The sequence below is a fragment of the Oncorhynchus gorbuscha genome, linkage group LG09 (genome assembly GCF_021184085.1).
Source record: "Oncorhynchus gorbuscha isolate QuinsamMale2020 ecotype Even-year linkage group LG09, OgorEven_v1.0, whole genome shotgun sequence".
Lineage (NCBI taxonomy): Eukaryota > Metazoa > Chordata > Actinopteri > Salmoniformes > Salmonidae > Oncorhynchus > Oncorhynchus gorbuscha.
The window spans coordinates 37,105,750-37,126,092 of record NC_060181.1 but is presented as its reverse complement, the minus strand read 5'-3'; the positions used below and the strand labels follow the sequence as shown (position 1 = coordinate 37,126,092).

At 45.4% G+C, this 20,343-nt stretch overlaps 1 protein-coding gene across 1 annotated transcript in view; it reads right to left on the bottom strand.

The window, feature by feature from the left end:
• Positions 1-2,843: 2,843 nt before the first annotated feature.
• The window catches only part of LOC124043495 (semaphorin-6D-like), a 151,949-nt gene continuing 134,449 nt past the window's right edge, over positions 2,844-20,343 (bottom strand). The window contains 4 exon segments of the mRNA XM_046362151.1: positions 2,844-5,773; positions 5,775-7,072; positions 16,743-16,796; positions 18,366-18,424. Coding sequence (XP_046218107.1) covers positions 5,708-5,773; positions 5,775-7,072; positions 16,743-16,796; positions 18,366-18,424 — 1,477 coding nt within the window. The 3' untranslated portion in view covers positions 2,844-5,707.

The window sequence follows — 20,343 nt, the reverse complement described above, 5'->3', positions numbered from 1 at the left end:
TCTTACACACGCCTTTCCTACGCACTTCTCAGTAGTTGTTGGCTATTCAGGCTTACATAACAGGCTTTGCAGGTGTGGTTCCCCTGCACATGCTGAATAAATGTAATTCAACTGCTGAAAACTCTCCTACTTGCTAGCCAAAAGTTTTCCTTGTATCACGACTTCAGCCGAAGTTGGTCCCTCTCCTTGTTCGGGCGGAGTTCTGCGGTCGAAGTCACGACCTTCTTTCAAGCCATCACCGATCCACCTTTCGTTTTCCATGGGTTTTGTCTTGTCTCCCTCACACCTGGTTCCAATTCCATCAATTACATATGTATTTAACCCTCTGTTTCCCCCCATGTCCTTGTTCTGAATTGTTTTCTTGTAGTGCTTGTGCACGTTATACTGGTGGATTACCGGGTTTTGTTTGACCCATTCATTGATTGTTCTGTTTACTGTGTTTTTTATGTTTATTAAACGATACCGTTGTAAATCAGTTTTCGCTATCCTGCGCCTGACTTCTCTGTCACCAGTACGCACCACGTTACACCTTGTGGGGTTTTCAGTACATGTATCTTAAACCATCCCCTTTAATACGTCGGGATCAATGAAAGAAAGCTAACTATAGGCTATGCATAGGCCTATTCGTATCCTGTTGAAAAAACAAATGATAGTGCCACTAAGCCCAAACCAGGTGGGATGGCGTATCGCTACAGAATGCTGTGGTAGCCATGCTGGTTAAGTGTGCATTAAATTCTAAATAAATCACAGACAGTGTCACCAGAAAAGCATCATCACACCTCTTCCTCCAAGCTTCACGGTGGGAACCACACATGCGGAGATCATCCGTTCACCTACTCTGCGTCTCACTAAGACACAGCGGTTGCAACCAAAAATGTCAAATTTGGACTCATCAGACCAAAGACAGATTTCCACCGGTCTTATGCACATTGCTCATGTTCCTTGGCCCAAGCAAGTCTCTTCTTATTGGTGTCCTTTAGCAGTGGTTTCTTTTTAAAAATTTGACCATGAAGGCCTGATTCACGGTCTCCTCTAAACAGTTGATGTTGAGATGCGTCTGTTACTTGAAATCTGCGAAGCATTTATTTGGGCTGCAATCTGAGGTGCAGTTAACTCTAGTGAATTTATCCTCTGCAGCATTGGTAACTCTGTGTCTTCCTTTCCTGTGGCGGTCCTCATTAGAGTCAGGTAGCCTAGTGGTTAAAGCATTAGGCCATACCTTGTGACAACACAACCGAATGGCTCAAACGCATTAAAAAGGAAAGAAATTCCACAAATTAACTTTTAAAAAGGCACGCCTGTTAATTGAAATACATTCTAGGTGACTACCTCATGAAACTGGTTGAGAGAACGCCAAAAGTGTGCAAAGCTGTCATCAAGGCAAAGGGTGGCTACTTTGAAGAATCTCAAAGATAAAACATATTTTTTATTTATTTAACACTTTTTGCTTACTACATAATTCCATATGTGTTATTTCATAGTTTGTCTTGCCTATTATTCTACAGTAAAAATAAAGAAAAAACCCTGGAATGCGTAGGTGTCTCCGAACCTTTGACCGGTACTGTATCTGTTTGGGCTTGTTGCAGTCAATTTCCAGTCTACAAATGATTTGTAATTATGTTCCGGCCCCCGACCAACCGCTCAAGAACAAATCGGCTCCTGGCTGAATCTATTTGGTGATGCCTGTTGTAGCCTATACGAACTGAAGGGAACTAACAGTGAATTGGCAGTTTAATATGTATTATTAGGCCTACTGACAGAAATAGGAAACAGAGAAAGTCGGGGTAGCCTATAATTAAGAAATTTGAGAGTGCCCATCCATGCAACTTCAAAGGCCATACAGTTGAAATTCTGCATAACGGCACAGCATTTTATAAACTTTACTGTGGGAAAGGTGATGTGTTGATATGTTTGTGTTTGCAGCCATATGACTGGTTTCACATTTGTCTCCAGAAATGATATGGTAAAATATATCCAAAACAAGTCATTTACAATTCCCTTATCCAAATGGATTACTAATGTACCTAGCTTTTATCATGTTGTATATTACAGTGCATAGAGAACGGTGTTATTTCTATCGGAAAAAATAAATATGATTTTTTGCACGTGGAACTGATAGGTTCGCTAGACCATATTCATGGTTTCCTTGTGCGAAAGGTAGTGGAATAATTAGGGAATTAAGTCAAGGTCAGAATACGTCGTATTTGTACACACGTCCATTTATTCGATCGCCACCTGAAGAAATAGCAGGATAATGGCACGCGATTGCCATGCTTAGATTCAAGGTGTCACACCCTGATCTGTTTCACCGGTCTTTGTGATGGTCTCCACCACCCTCCAGGTGTCGCTCATCTCCCCCATTATCCCCTGTGTATTCATACCTGTGTTTTCTGTTTGTTGCCAGTTCGTCTTGTTTGTCAAGTCAACCAGCGTTTTTGTGTCAGCTCTTGCTTTTCCCCAGTCTCTCTTTTCTCGTCCTCCTGGTTTTTGACCCTTGCCTGACCCTGTACCTGTCCACCTGACCACTCTGTCTGTCCCTGACTCTGAGCCTGCCTGCCGTCCTGTACATTTGTCCCACCTCTGGATTACCGACCTCTGCCTGACCCGACCCTGCCTGCCGTCCTGTACCTTTGCCCCCTGTTGCTGTAATAAACATTGCTACTTCGACACGGTCTGCATCTGGGTCTTACCTTGATACCTGATACAAGGTCAGAATACACAGAGAGAAAAGGGCATAAAAAGGAATTACGTTCCAACTCAGGTCGTAATTGGGCCCCTATTGACTTGGTTTATGTACGACAGGTGCCACACAGTTGTATGACGTATTTGACACACATACAACATGCATTTGAAGATAATTTTATTAGATATCTTTAATTGTAGCGGACATACAGCTGTGTTTATTAGAATTCAGGAGCATCTGGGGCGAAGTCCACTTGTAAAAATAAATGAAATCACCATGGAGATGCAAGTGACTGCTGGTTTGCTATATTTACAAAAAGAGTAAACCTCATTGGTCAAGTGAGTGAGGGGTATGATACATTAATAAGATGTCAAATGAAATACATTTTAGATGTATGTCAGAGAGCATTCTTCTGAAGGGATTTTTATAGCAATTGAAAACGCAAACATTGCATATAAACTCAATATTGGCATACAGTACTCAAATGTAACCAGTTTACATGAATCTATTCTAGCACCCAACTCAACTTTTTTTTTGTCAAAGTGGCCAGATGAGGGGATATAGATAACGTGGTTTTAGTGTTGTAGGCATTTCATGACGTGTCTTGCAATTGACATTAGCATTGAATTATTTGATATTTCTGTTCAACTTGAGGCAGAGAAGGTGCCAGTGCACACACTCAATCAACTCACTTGTTAACCTCAACGTAAAACAAAGTCTTGGTTCCTTGCACACACACACTGCAGGTGCTATTTCTCTATTTAAAGGAAAATTCTACCCCCAAACTAGCTTTTGGTATTAGTTTCATTTGTCCATTGCTGACATGCAAAACATTTTGGGGACTAGATAAACAATAGACTAATGAAACAAATACCAAAAGATAGTTTTTGGGTGGAATTTTCCTTTTACAGCGATAGCAAAGAAATAACTAAACCTATGGGCACTGTTAGCTCACTGTAGGCATCTTCAGACACCTACTTTATGTCCTACAATCCTGAGCTTCATTTGAATAGCATACTTATTGGACCAGGCAATCATCAACCATCCAGCCCTTCTTGCAGCATTTTCATTTGCAAGTCCCTCAGCTAGCCTCTTTCGCCCCACACTTGGGGCTTATATTTAATCCGCAGCGCGAAAATTCTGCTTTGCAGCGTGATTGAAATTGAAATGCAATATTCCCGCTTTAGCAGACACTGCATGTCGGCTCAATGGGAAATGACCTTAACAATTCTATCGGAATCTGTAATGCTTCAGCTTTACAGACTGAATAGAGCCCTTATTAAATACAATTTCTTTGTAAAGCAGAGTTAATGCCTCAGCCTATGTCCATACCATTTCAAACATATCCGAGAGCTCTTTCAAAAACATGACACAGACCTAACATTGCTGATATACTTTCAGATCTACTCATCTTTTCCATCTAGCTCATTTGTCATTAAATATACAGGATATAAAGAAGCTTAAAATTCATGAAGAAAAAAAAAAAGACGAATGCAATTTTTTAAAACAGCTGTTAGTAGAAATAGAACCTCTGATATGGAGTCCGTGCAGGAGGACAGATTTGAAATTAATTTGTAATGACAACAGAACGATGGAGACAAAAACATACTTTTTTCCCTTTTCCACACCACATTATTAAATAAGGCACACATTAACACATACAAATCAAAGTTTGGCTAGTATTATTCCACAGATGCCTTTATTTACAACAACATCCACAATGTTAATAGCAATATGGTAAACATAATTACTGACTTTATTACACAGTTATTAAGGGCTTGTCCATAAGAGGGCGCTATGTGCCCATGAGTGGTTTCTTGGGGCTCCGCTTTAAGACTTGACTTTTTAAATATAATTTTATAATGCTAATATAATACATAGCCTGAATGATTGCACCTCAATGTGGAACCAATTCTCACTAAGTGTTAAAGATGAAACAAATTGTTTTTGAGGTTGCATTGTACTGCATCCTCTTCTTGAATGACAATGACAGTCATATTGGGGGCTTGTTAAATTCCTCTGGAGTTATCGTAGCATTTATGTCCAAAAAGTAAGAATTCCAAATGCAGGGCAAGGATTCTCCTAACTCATCAGGCCCCGAGGCGGCCTTCTGTCACAGGCTAGCGGAGCCCCCATCCACCAGGGACAAACATAATAGTAACGCTATGATGCATGATGGGTCTATACTGACGCCATGTGTCTCGTTCCTCAGCATCATTCCACTAATACAGAATTAATCATTTTCCAAGCATTATCAAAGTGGTCATTTCTTATGGTATGCTGCCAGAAGTATAATACTTACCCTTATATCAAGGGGTACAGTTGATACTTAACTGCACAACGGTAAGTTATTGCTAAATCCCTCGTCGAGGGATGTATATACCGAATGTGTGTACTGAGTGGGGCCTCCATGGTATCTCTGTCATAAGAGGGTTAAGAAATGGCTAGGAGTTGACCATCTCACCACAGTTAATGTAGCTGCTTCTTGGTTCCGCCCTCTGGTATCTTAACATGAAGTGCATATACATGTATACACACAGGCATACAGTATACATACATTACAGGCAGGATGAGCACTGTTTGTGTTGTGAGGTGCTCTCTTAAGTTGAGGCCTTGGGTCCAAGCTAAAGCAGGCATTGTTCACAGCTTTGGTCCCCGACTTGCGATCTGTCCTTTACATTGAGTTTGGGCCCCTGTTACTCTATTCTTTGGCCTCAAACGAGGGTACAGATCCTCCAAGTCAATTCAATACTACCACATGTTCTATATGCTGTTAATCCATCACTGTCCTGTGATCAAGTAGCATTGCAATAATACCAATATGGTATAAGGACATTCATCAGGTGTGGAGGCTATTGTCGGCCGTCTCGTCAAAATATATGCCAGTCCCGGTTGTTGCCCCCTCGAACCCCACTCAACCCCCCCCCCCCTCCCCCCCCCGTCACAGGGGAGTTTCCCTAACTTAGAGAGGAGCGAGGTTACGTCGTCTGTCGTTTTGGGGCCTCTCAGTACGACTCCAAGCTCTCAGTAGTTGTAATTGCCTTGCTCATTTACGGGCGAAGTGGCGGGCAGGAAGAGGGGCTTGGGGGGGTACTTGGGGCTTGAGGGAGGCCGTGCGGCGTACAATAGCGGCGCGGTGGAGGTGGGGCGGTTCGCTGTAGCTGTGCTGCCGTGTCAGGCAGGCACTGGGGATGAGTGGCCGGTGGGCTTCAAAGCCAACCCCTCCCCCGCCGCCACCACCACCACCTCCAGAGTTGATCCGGGTGAGCAGCTGGTGGGGTGGTGGCCCAACCCCGCCCTGTCTGAAGCTGTGCTGGCGCGGGACGGCCCCTCCGTTGCCCATCTTGATCATTAAATGCCTCTGGGAGTGGTGGCGAGTCACTGAGCTCCGCTCGGGGATGGACTGCTGCTGCAGCGGGGTGGTGCCAGCTGAGGAGGCGGCAGCAGCGTCTGGGGGCACGTCCAGGCGGCGGTTCAGACTGTCCCTGGGCAGGGTGGAGGAGCTGTAGTACTGGGCCGACTCCATCTCAGGGATCTGGGGCTGGGACCTGAAGCTGCTCTGGCTGTGACTGTGGTCATGGCTGGAGCTGGAGCTACCCGGCAGGGGAGCACACGGTGATGTCAGTACAGTGATGCTGTGGCTGCCTGAGGCGCTGACCTCGTGGATGTGCTTGAGGAGCTCGTCCAGGGCCGCCACATCCACCACCGTCTGCGGGTAGCAGGAGGAGGACTGGGAGGCCGAAGCCCCCTTTGCACGCTCGTCGTTGGGGATCTTCCTCTCCTCGGGCAGGTGCCCGAGGGCTTGGCCGTTGGTCAGGCTGTGGGAGAAGGGGAACACCTGCTGGGTGACCCCCGAGCTGGACCTCGACGAACCCAGGCCGAAACCGATACCAGGCGGTGCCTTAGACTCCTTTGCGTTGTTGCAGTTCTGGTTCCTCTCCCACTGGTTCCGGAAGGCCTTCATGTTCTTGATCGGCAGCTCCGGGGTGGAGTCAGGGGTGGGTAGGCCCGAGAGGTTCTCCCCCTGGGAGAGGTTAAGTTCAGGGTCTCCCAGTGACATCCCGTGCCTGCCCGGAGTGTGCTCCTTCCCGTTGGGAACGAAGGAGCTGTACATCTTGGGCGTAGACACGTCCAGCTTCTCCTCTTTCGGCTGGCCGTCCAGCAGGCCATTTAGCTTGGCCAGGCTGCGCAGCGAGAGGGCGGGGTGGAGGGATGCCTCAGGGTCCTTGCCAAGCCGGTGGGCACGGCGGGCGTTGTGACTGCAGTAGCATGACACCAGGAAGCCGGAGAGGATGGCACCGAGGAAAAAGGCAACCAGGACGCAGGCGATCAGGAGGGTGTAGTGGACGCTGGGGCTGGACTTCTCCATGTCAGGGAGCCTTCGGACACCTAAAGGAGAAAAAGAAAGATAGTGAGGTCATGACTTAGCCCATACGAAAATAAAACCATTACCTTGTCAGATCCTGTCATTACATAAAAAGGATTTCACATTCAACCGTCCCCCCTGTTGTGACTGTAACAGCCTTGACTCATGCTAAATCAGGTTCCATCCGTATTGCAGAAGTATCGCGGAAGATCCGCATTAAAAGGTCATTTCCGATTGAGATGACGTAAGCAGCGTTACCGCGAATGCAGTCTCTGCGAACGCGGGAAGATTGCCTTTCAATTTAACATCGAGCTATAACGGCGGAACGTCCCGCGATACGGATTGAATCCAGCCTCAAGTCAGTCCTTCTTCCCTCCGTCAAACACGGAGCACTATCCTGCCAAGTACTCTGCTGCCAACGTCTCAGGAGGCCGTGACAGACAAGCCTCCAGACAGTCTACTCGTTCATCATAGCAAACACTCAAATCAGCCCAGACTCTAAACACAGAGCACAAACAGCTTAGAAGACCCAGGGAAAGAAAGAGTTTATTTGAGTTCATACTTCACTGCAGGTGCACCTGGATCGTCGCACTGGCCAAGATCAACACTTCGATATCCAGAAGCTTATCAGGGCTCAAACTGGCACACTGCAGCCAAGTATTGAGGCTCGGTTATGGGGAGTCTAAATGAGAACGGTGCCCTGGCATGTCCAGCAGAGCAGCAGCTGGAGTTGGGTTTAGCCCAGTAGAGGTAATGGTGTCCGTGTCCTCTGGGGAGCTCCATTAAAATGTCATCAGAGGGATTAGGAGGAGTGGATGAACGTGCTGGACTGAGGTAACTAAAGGAAGCGTAGCTTGCTGCTTCCTGAGAAAGGTTCTGGTCAGTCACTTTTCATTCATTAAAAAGGTACCATGTAGGTTCATGGAATTTTGATTCCTTTGAGTAACTGGACAGTGTTAAAGTGTGAAGTATGATATAGTACTTGGCCCGTGTCCTCTGCAACATATCAACAGATTTCTATAACTGAAAGTTCGAGGCAGAACCATACATAATAATGATGTACTTTATGCAAAATTATACCGAAATAGAACACACACATCCACCCACCACTAATATCATCTGCCCCCGGTGAGCAGCAACATGTTCCGCTTGTTTTCACCTCATCATTCTCTTTTTTTCCTCCGACATTAGTTAAAAATAGGATGGGGCGAGAGACACAGATATGGTAATTTAGACTCAAACAAAGCGAATGTCTTTCTCTCGAAAGCCCTGTCGAGTAAAGGCCCTCCCATGTGGTTCTCATATAGACGCAGAAGTAGGTCACAGAGTTGCAGAAAGAGTGATGTTCCCAGAGGATTCCTTGCCTCTAATGGGAACCAAATGCATGGTAAGCCGCGGATTTCAGCACCGGTTTGAGATCCTGTGCTCCGAGCAATTATGACGGCACTGCCTGCCAACTAACTTTAGAGTAGCAATCAAGGGTTAAAACGTAGGGATCTGCGAAGTGAGTTATGACTTTTGTTGTTGTCAAAACAGTGCTGTACGTGTGCGGTACCTACCAACACAAGTAAACAGATATTACAAGGGAAATGATTGGCTTGGATATGCTCCAGATACCATTCGACAACAAAGATAAGTCAATATACTGTACAATATGTCTTCTGCTTGTCACTAACTCAGAGTACAAATAACTTCTATTAGAAACCAAGCTATCACAAAATCAAAGACATGATGCCATTTTATGACAATGATTCAGGGGAAAGAACAGAGGAAGGAATATTCAGGGACTGAATATGTAAGCAGGCACAGGGACTCCAGCACTGGCATTAGGTTCCACCCATAGGCCGATGCATTGGCATTCACGCACTGCGAGACAAGGGATGTTGACATTGCCTATGTTGCGGCACCCACTGTCCGTTGATAGTCTACCTTAAAGGTCACGAGCAGCTGACAGAAATGAGAAACTCTGTTACCTTAGGCCGAAGAGAGTGTGGTAGTGGTGGGTGATGGGTTAGGAGTGTGACGCACACACACACACACACACACACACACACACACACACACACACACACACACACACACACACACACACACACACACACACACACACACACACACACACACACACACACACACACACACACACACACACACACACACACACACACACGTGTTTTGAATTGATCTGAGACACTCTACAGAATAATAATCCGTGCATACTCTTTAAATTCCATTCAGCAACCAAATGTCTTGGCCATTAGCCAAGTTTGATAGATACACAGTCCCAAGTAACCTGCACTTTATTCAGCCTTTTATCACTGACCATAACAGTTATGTAAAGCATAGACTGGTTAATATTTCAACCAATCACAATGGACTGTTTGATGCTTCACTGCAGTGTTACTTCTGTTGGCAGGACAGCAATGCTACTGTATGTAAAGACAGATAATTACACGTTTATGAAGCGTTCATCTTGGCGGGATTTTGACACGATATGGCACAAAGTGTAAGTATTATGGCTAGTGCTAATAAAGGGTGTGATCATCCCACTGTATTTGGCTTGAATGAACAGGACATATGCATATCTGCAGGGAGTGTGAGGTGTCCAGATTTCTCTGCTTTAGTGCCAATGGATGCTAGACCAGGCCTCAGGACATGGCAGGATGTGCCTTTTGAAGGATTATGGAACTACCAGTGAGCAAAACATGCATCAGAATGTCTACCCTGCCTTGATGTGTTTTTGTGAACAAACACCCTCTGGCAGATACAGGTAACAGCCAAAATAATGGAAACACGTGAGTAAACGAGGGATACAAAGCACACTATATTGAAAACAGGTGCTTCTACACAGTTGTGGTTCCTGAGTTAATTAAGCAATTAACATCCCATCAGGCTTAGGGTCATGTATAAAAATACTAGGCAGGTCATTATTTTGGCTACCATGGCTATGCCCCAATAGGATGACAATTTCCCCATCCACAAGGCACGAGTAGTCACTGAATGGTTTGATGAGCATGAGAACGATGTAAACCATATGCCATGGCCGTCTCAGTCACCAGATCTCAATCCAACCGAACACTTAAGGGAGATTCTGGAGCGGCGCCTGAGACAGCGGTTTCCACCAGCATCAACAAAACACCAAATGATGGAATTTGGCATGGAAGAACGACACTTGTAGAACCTATGCCAAGGTGCATTGAAGCTGCTCTGGCTCTTGGTGACTCAACATCCTATTAAGACACTTGGTTGGTGTTTCCTTTATTTTGGCAGTTACCTGTATATACATATTGTTGTAGCCTATATTGCATACATTGTGGTATACATCCCAGTCAAAAGGTTCATAACCGGTAATTTAACAGTAGCACAGATAGAGATAATTCAGGCAGAGGAATAAACATTTAGCACTCGGTAGAAGTGGAGTGCCCAGTGAATGCTCTCTTAACTGAACTCCAGATAGTATTGTTTCGAGTGTTATTAAAACGGTGTATATGCACGTTGCCTTAACATATTTAAGGCATTTTGTCATTAGTGGTTGAGGGGAAAGGCATTATCACTAGAGCCCGCCAGGAAACATAATCGGAACAGTCAAACAGTTTGCATAGTATAATACGTTTCCTAGTTATACAACTAGAAAATAGTGCATTTTCACGTATCCAATTCAAATGGGGAGCATCTGGTATTTTCAGCAGGTCTTTAGGTTCAACAGAGCTCCACTTCAGGTTGCCAGTAATGTATTTCTGCCTGGGTTTATAGTCACACATTTATCTTCTGAACTTGGTTTTATGAGTACCCTTGAGCCAGGACAATTGGAACATTAGGTTTAAGTAATACAGAAAAATGCTGTATGCTGGAGAAGCTTGTGATTTGTTAAAATAATCCACATTTTAACAAGAGTGTCGGGGAACCTCTTTAATAAATCTTCTATGAAGACAGATCTGTAAAGCCTTTTAGTGAGAATGCAGAAAATAGACAATGCAATAACTAAAGCTTTAGTGAAAGCTTTAGTGAAAGGTCATTCTTTGCCATTCTTGTTTGTACAATATATATATATATATATATATAATATATATATATATATATATATATTCCTGAAAAGAAAAATATTTTCAGTTAAAATCTCCACTATCCCATCATTAAAGTGAATTCACCCCCAGTCCGGCAAATCTCTGCTTCCGACCATGACACATTGTACAACGTTGTACATTGTACAACACCTCGCCTATCTCTAGGATAGATGCCACTGGAATCATTGACTTTCCCATATGCACACCTCGCTTGACAGGCAGGAAATTCATTATCTTGTTTTGCCCGTTTCATGCGGAGCACCCTCATGGCTGTAATGGGGGCTGCCAAGCCTAACACGACAGCGCTTCCCTTCAGGATTGATGTTACCTTCATGAATGTGTCCGGGAAATAACTGCGTCAACAAGTAAAGCCACTAGGCACCCCCAAGAGAAGCTGAATACATGAACATCTGAGCATGATAAGCAGCTATAATGACTCACTCACTCTCAGGGGTTAATGGAGGTCTGTGTTGTTCTTAGTGGTGAGAAAGAGTATAGTCAGTCTGGTCTCAAAAGACCAATCTTCTCTTTGGCTGACTCAATCTGAATGTCAACACCAACCGGCGATTCAATCATTTCCCCAGCCTTTTCATTTATTTACACATAGCCTTTTCAATACGGCGTAACACCTTCTACAGTATGACTCTCTCTGCCGTGGATTTCCACTAGGTGAAGACGTGTGTGTCGTGTGCGAGTGTTATTGATAGGGCCCCGGGCCCGCGTGGTGTATACTGTTACAAGGTGATAATAAGCCATAGGAAATACACGTTAAGCTGTTGTAAAAGCAATTAGGATACGTGGACGTCCACATAACGCATGCACATGAGACAATCTGTTGTGATTTCTGCTACATCTCGGCCCCATAATTGCATATCACCACCCGAGCGGACGATCCACCGCCGAGTTCCTAAAGTGTTTTTAACGAGTTGAAGCACTTACAAATGGAGTGTCTCTGTGTTATCTTCCAAGCATTAAAAAGGGAAGGTCTATGGCATCGGTTACTGCCAAATAAGTCAAATTTGAGGTAATTCTGTTCCTTTTCACAGCGTTCGACTGCAAGACCTTTTCGAAGGCCTTATACGGGGCTCTTGTTCCTTTTAAAGACCTTGTCGAGCATTCGGGACAAACCAAAGCCAATTTATGGACCGGACTGTTTGAGCCAGCTGGCAAAGCCAACAGAGATTTGTCCAATGTTCTACAGCCGCAGGACCAATCTCTTAGAACACTGCGGTCCACTTTGTTGAGTAATCATAGATGGGCACAAGGCCACTGTCATTTATTATATGAGCTGCAGTTCGATAACTAACTCTGCATTCACTATGTCCTATTGATGCACTGTATGTCTCTACATTATATATAAAGTATCCATTTCAGAAATAAACCTAATATGAAACAACAAGTCAAATTTTGGGCAGGATTCATCCTTATATAAATCTACATAAGAATCAAAGTCATAATCTATTAAATACTAGTGTCATGGAAAGTTGTCATATGATATTTCCATCCCCCGGCTTTAACTAGGATCTGTAAAGCATTGCCTTCATTAAATGGATTTGTTCCCATGTTTGTGTCAAAGGCATTCGGAAATGACAGTCACTATGTCCATTACCTGGCAAAACTTTGGCATGCTCCCTATGCCTGTTCAGTCACTGGAGTCCCGACGTTTCTGCGTATTCATCAAGACCGTTTCAAGGTCTTTGGCATTGCCAGTGTTTCTAAGGGGTTTCAGTGACCTCCGCTATGTTCCCTTTGCTCGTGGAGGGCCACCTTGAACCCTGTGTGCTGCTGCATGATGGGATTGATTGCTAATGAGGCTGCGGAGGCGATACTGCCATGATTTTCCACACAGATTGCACCTGGGGGCTGGTTGAAAAAAGTTCACTCACTGGAATATGTTGTTCCGTCAACATGCCATCTGTGTTGACTTGATTGTACAGTTCATTGCAGCCACAAGATCCAAGGGGGAAATGAGCCCTAATATAAATGTGTTTTAAATGTTACTTTTTAATAAAAGCCACTATTCCCAATTTGAAACTAAATTGGCATTACCAAAATGGCAGTATCCAGTAGGAATTGTAGGAATCTTCCACCAATTGAGAAATCACACCCCTGACATGGACCTTCACGCTTGGCTGGCCTGCGCCAGGAGGTTAATGCCCAACGTGCCTGTTGGCAGCTGAGGCTAGAGTCTCCATTAGCCTCTAATAGTGTCATTTACTCCATGGGTTCATCACAGTGAACGGCTAAGGCTGGGCTTATATTACAAAATGAGGGTCTTCCCTGGTGTGAGGCTCGCTCTGTAATTAACAATTACGACGCTCAGGTATAATTAGGATTACCTGAGGGGTTTATTGACTTGGGCATGCCCATTCATGAATTGTGAGATTAAAAGAACATCACCTATCGGTTACACAAGGAGATCCATTTAATCTTGATCTCTTGGATTAAAAAGTATAACTGATCTTACTGTAACGGATTTCCTCCACTTCGTCTGAGGAGGAGTAAGGATCGGACCAAAGCGCAGGGTGGTAAGTGTTCATGATGATTTTACATTTACATTTACATTTAAGTCATTTAGCAGACGCTCTTATCCAGAGCGACTTACAAATTGGTGCATTCACCTTATGACATCCAGTGGAACAGCCACTTTACAATAGTGCATCTAAATCTTTTAAGGGGGGGGGGGGGTGAGAAGGATTACTTTATCCTATCCTAGGTATTCCTTAAAGAGGTGGGGTTTCAGGTGTCTCCGGAAGGTGGTGATTGACTCCGCTGTCCTGGCGTCGTGAGGGAGTTTGTTCCACCATTGGGGAGCCAGAGCAGCGAACAGTTTTGACTGGGCTGAGCGGGAACTGTACTTCCTCAGTGGTAGGGAGGCGAGCAGGCCAGAGGTGGATGAACGCAGTGCCCTTATTTGGGTGTAGGGCCTGATCAGAGCCTGGAGGTACTGAGGTGCCGTTCCCCTCACAGCTCCGTAGGCAAGCACCATGGTCTTGTAGCGGATGCGAGCTTCAACTGGAAGCCAGTGGAGAGAGCGGAGGAGCGGGGTGACGTGAGAGAACTTGGGAAGGTTGAACACTAGACGGGCTGCGGCGTTCTGGATGAGTTGTAGGGGTTTAATGGCACAGGCAGGGAGCCCAGCCAACAGCGAGTTGCAGTAATCCAGACGGGAGATGACAAGTGCCTGGATTAGGACCTGCGCCGCTTCCTGTGTGAGGCAGGTTCGTACTCTGCGGATGTTGTAGAGCATGAACCTACAGGAACGGGCCACCGCCTTGATTTTAATTAAAGAAAGCACTGAACACTGAATCAAAACAAACAAATTACGTGAATTTCCAAAACTCGAAACAGTACCGTGTGGCCCAAACACTCAAACCTGAACAAACACCCACAAACCAAAAGTGAAACCCAGGCTACCTAAGTATGATTCCCAATCAGAGACAACTAACGACACCTGCCTCTGATTGAGAACCATACTAGGCCGAACACAAAAACCAACATAGAAAAACAAACATAGACTGCCCACCCCAACTCACGCCCTGACCATACTAAAACAAAAATAAAACAACAGAACTATGGTCAGAACGTAACATGGACCCCACTTCATCACAGTTTTTGTCCGCCTCCTCAACCGCCCCCATCGCCTCTTACGAGCGGTGATCTTCGCCTCCGACCTCCGACTGGGGATTCCGGCGGCGCCGGAGAGGCGGGAGACTCCGGCGGCTCAGGACAGGCGGGAGACTCCGGCGGCTCAGGACAGGCGGGAGACTCCGGCGGCTCAGGACAGGCGGGAGACTCCTCAGGACAGGCGGGGCTCAGGACAGGGCGGGAGACTCCGGCGGCTCAGGACAGGCGGGAGACTCCGGCGGCTCAGGACAGGCGGGAGACTCCGGCGGCTCAGGACAGGCGGGAGACTCCGGCAGCTCAGGACAGGCGGGAGACTCCGGCAGCTCAGGACAGGCGGGAGACTCCGGCGGCTCAGGACAGGCGGGAGACTCCGGCGGCTCAGGACAGGCGGGAGACTCCGGCGGCTCAGGACAGGCGGGAGACTCCGGCGGCTCAGGACAGACGGGAGACTCTGGCGGCTCAGGACAGACGGGAGACTCTGGCGGCTCAGGACAGACGGGAGACTCCAGTAGGGAGAAGACGGAGAGACAGCCTGGTGCAGGGGCCTGCCACCGGAGGGCTGGTGCGTGGAGGTGGCACCGGATAGACCGGACTGTGCAGTCGCACTGGACTGAGCCTGCCCAACCTTACCTGGTTGAATGCTCCCCATAGCCAGGCCAGTGCGGAGAAGTGGAATAGCCCGCACTGGGCTGTGCTGGCGAACTGGGGACACCATGCGTAAGGCTGGTGCCATGTACGACGGCTCGAGGAGACACACTGGAGACCAGATGCGTAGAGCCGGCTTCATGGCACCTGGCTCGATGCCCACTCAAGCCCGGCCGATACGAGGAGCTGGAATGTACCGCACTGGGCTATGCACATGCACCAGGGACACTGTGCGCTCCACCGCATAACACAGTGCCTGCCCGGTCCCTCTCGCTCTCCGGTAAGCACGGGGAGTTGGCTCAGGTCTCCTACCTGACTTAGCCACACTCCCCGTGTGCCACCCCCCAATACATTTTTGGGGTTGCCTCTAGAGCTTCCAGCCGCGCTGCCGGGCTGCCTCCTCATACCAGCGCCTCTCCGCCTTCGCTGCCTCCAGCTCTGCTTTAGGGTGGCGATATTCCCCTGCTTGTGCCCAGGGTCCCTTGCCGTCCAGAATCTCTTCCCAAGTCCAGGCCGCTGCTGCTGCTGCCCGTTACCACGCTACTTGGTCCTCTTGTGGTGGGTGTTTCTGTAACGGATTTCCTCCTATTCGTCTGAGGAGGAGTAAGGATCGGACCAAAGCGCAGCGTGGTAAGTGTTCATGATGATTTTAATTAAAGAAAGCACTGAACACTGAATCAAAACAATAAACGAATGACGTGAATTTCCAAAACCCGAAACAGTACCGTGTGGACCAAACACTCACACGGAAACAAACACCCACAAACCAAAGGTGAAACCCAGGCTACCTAAGTATGATTCTCAATCAGAGACAACTAATGACACCTGCCTCTGATTGAGAACCATACTAGGCCGAACACAAAAACCAACATAGAAAAACAAACATAGACTGCCCACCCCAACTCACTCCCTGACCATACTAAAACAAAGAATAAAATAACAGAACTATGGTCAGAATGTGACACTTATTCATGAGCCTCCATTTCCAAAAGCAGCAACATATGTTTAATCTTCTCTACAACATGTGGAACTAGAGGATTGTTTGTAGCTCTTAATGAGCAAACTGAACCTGTTCAAAACAAACAATACTTTGAATTACAAGTAACCCAAAACCTATAATGGTATGGTCTCCAAGTCAAAAGGTTTAACAGACACCGAAAAGATTTGTCTATTCTTTCATTTTCAAGTTGTCTAGTGTGAAACCTTAAGTGAAACTACAAATTGCCAATAGATAATGCAAATTCATTGCATGCAACTTAAAAGTGTTTATGCTCAGTCATACTGCAATAAAATAATGTGGAACCCAACACAGGGAGAAAGTAGGGAGAAAGAGACTGGGGGAAAAATGAAAACTGACCGTAGGCTGAGTCTGCCGCGGGGTTCTGGTTTCGCTTGGTCGCCAGAACATCTGCTGATGGGAGCAAAACACAGCATTACTACCGAAAACAAAAGACGGAGTGAATTACAATACCACTCACAAAGACATAAGAAAACAAATGGGTTTTTATGGCGGCGTGACATGCAAGTAGGTTGGACTGCTCTGGATATTTCCAAACTGTGACCCAGTTGTGGATTCAAGTGTCATAAAATACTTTTTAGATGTGCTGTTTTCTCCCCAACAATACATTTCTCCTCATATTCTTGTAGTCGAGTAAAATTGTTGATATAACTTTCATGTGTACCTTAAGAACATACTACTTCAATGTTAGCTGGCAGACTGACAGGCAGCAAATGAAACATTGTTACATCAATTAAATCCATAACAGATCAAACAAAAGGGGAGAATGTATTTGATATTACACCATGGAAGCCTGTGACATCCACTCTTCCATGTACAGTGCCTTCGGAAAGTATTTAGAGCCCTTTTTTCCACATTTTGTTATGTTACAGCCTTATTCTTAAATGTTTTTTTAAAAATCCACCTCAATCCCTACACAATACCCTATAATGACAAAACAAAAACAGGTTTTTAGACATTTTTGCAATTCTCCCCAAAGATTTCCGATCGGGTTCAAGTCCAGGCTCTGGTTGGGCCACTCATGAACATTCAGAGACTCGTCCCAGAAGCCACTCTGCGACAACTGCGTTGTCTTGGCTGTGTTTTCATCAAGGATCTCTCGGTACTTTGGTCTGTTCATCTTTCCCTCGATTCTGACTAATCTCCCAGCCACTGCAGCTGAAAAACAACCCCACAGCATGATGCTGCCACCACAATGCTTCACAGTAGGGATGGTGCCAGGTTTCCTCCAGACGTAACGCTTGGCATTCAGGCCAAAGAGTTCATGGACTGAGAGTCATTTTGGCAAACTCCAAGTGGACTGTCATGTGCCTTTTACTGAGGAGTGGCTTCTGTCTGGCAACTTTACAATAAAAGCCTGATAAGGAGTGCTGAAGAGATGTTTGTCCTTCTGGAAGGTTCTCTTATCTCCACAGAGGAACTACGGAGTTCTGTCAGAGTGACCAATGGGTTCTTGATCACTTAATTGACCATGGCCCTTCTCCCCCGATTACTCAGTTTGTCCGGGAGGCCAGCTCTAGGAAGAGTCTTGGTGGTTCCAAAGAGCACTGTGTTCTTGGGGACCTTCAATGCTACATACATTTTTCTTCCAAGATCTGTGCCAACACAGTCCCGTCTCTGAGCTCGACGGACAAATCCTTCAACCCCATGGCTTGGTTTTTGCTCTGACATGCACTGTGGAGCTTATATAGACAGGTGTGTGCCTTTCCAAATCAATCATATGTTTTGTATTTGTAATAAATTTGCAGAACTTTCTAAAAACCCTTTTTAGCTGTTTCATTATGGGGTATTGTGTGTAGATTGATGAGGACTTTAAAAAAAAATACATTTTTAGAATAAGGCTGTAACGTAAAAAGAAATTGTGGAAAAAGGGAAGGGGACTGAATTCTTTCTGAATGCATTGTACTTATATTTAGATGATTGGCCTGTTGCTACTGTATGGGGAAGTTGATGATCGCTCACCAAGGCAGCTCTCAGGGTACAGTGAGTGGTCTCCCTCGATATCCTGCTCAAAGCCAGCCCTGGAAAGAGCAAAAGAGAAAGTGTAAAGAAGAAAGGCTCATCACCCGTTTTCCTCTTTGCTGACACAAGCAACCATCTACCCAACTGTAATTGGGACTTGTCATTTAAAAATATATACATTTCACCTTTATTTAACCAGGTAGGCCAGTTGACAACAAGATCTCATTTACAACTGTGACGTGTCCAAGATTGAGAAAAACAGTGCGACACAAACAACACAGAGTTACACATGGGATAAACAAAAGTACAGTCAATAACTCAATAGAAAAGTCTATATACAGAGTGTGCAAATGTAGTGAGATTCGGGAGGTAAGGCAATAAACAGGCCATAGTGACTTAATAATTACAATTCAGCAATTAAACACTGGAGTGATGATGGATGTGCAGAAGATGAATGTGCAAGTAGAGATGCTGGGGTGCAAAGGAGCGAAAACAAAATAACATGGGGGTGAGGTAGTTGAGTGGGCTCTTTACAGATGGGCTATGTACAGCTGCAATGATCGGTAAGCTGCTCTGACAGCTGATGCTTAAAGTTAGTGAGGGAGATATACAGTTGAAGTCGGACGGAAATTTACATACACCTAAGCCAAATACATTTTTGCAATTCCTGACAATTAATCCTAGTAAAAAATGAAATGTCAGAATAATAGTAGAGAGAATTATTTCTTTCTGCTTTTATTTCTTTCATCACATTCACAGTGGGTCAGAAGTTTATATACACTCAATTAGTATTTGGTAGCATTGCCTTCAAATTGTTTAACTTGGATCAAATGTTTCGGGGAGCCTTCCACAAGACTCCCACAATAAGTTGGGTGAATTTTGTCCCATTGAGGTCAGGGCTTTGTGATGGCGACTCAAATACCTTGACTTTGTTGTCTTTAAGCCATTTTGCCACAACTTTGGAAGTATGCTTGGGGTCATTTTCCATTTGGAAGACCCATTTGCGACAAAGCTTTAACTTCCTGACTGATGTCTTGAGATGTTGCTTCAATATATCCACATAATTTCCCTGTCTCATGATGCCATCTATTTTGTGAAGTGCACCAGTCCCTCTTGCAGCAAAGCACCCCCACAACATGATGCTCTTTGGTTTGCAAGCCTCCCCCTTTTTTCCTCTCCAAACATAACGATGGTCATTATGGCCAAATAGTTATATTTTTGTTTCATCAGACCAGAGGACATTTCTCCAAAAAGTATGATCTTTGTCCCCATGTGCAGTTGCAAACCGTAGTATGGCTTTTTTATGGCGGTGGTGGAGCAGTGGCTTTTTATTATTTATTTCACCTTTATTTAACCAGGTATGTCATGTATTGTATTGTCATGTCTTGTCCCTGTGCTTTCTCTTCTCTTCGTTTCCCCCTGCTGGTCTTATTAGGTTTCTTTCTCTCTCTCTATTCCTCTCTCTCTCTATCGTTCCGTTCCTGCTCCCAGCTGTTCCTCATTCTCCTAACGACCTCGTTTACTCTTTCACACCTGTCCCCTATTTTGCCCTCTGATTAAGTCTCTATTTCTCTCTCTGTTTCTGCTTCTGTCCTTGTCGGATTCTTGTTTGCTGTTTGCTTTGCCTTTGTTCCGTCCAGTTGTATTCTGCCTCGTCATCAGATACTGCGTGTGAGCAGGTGTCTCTATCCTCTACGGCCCGCGCCTACCCGAAGGGACCTGCAGTCTGTTGCCGCTAGCCCTGTAACTCTCCTCAACAACTAGAAGGGGGACTCTCCTGTTAAACTAGAGGATTTGTGTTTTCCCTGTTTGGACTTCCCCTGTAATGATTGAGGATTTATGTTTTCCCTGTTTGGACATTAAAAGACTCTGTTTCCGTTATATCGCTTTTGGGTCCTCACTCACCTGCATAACAGAAGAATCCGACCAAGAATGGACCCAGCGATTTCGGATTCTCTCTACTCAGCCGTCGAGTTCC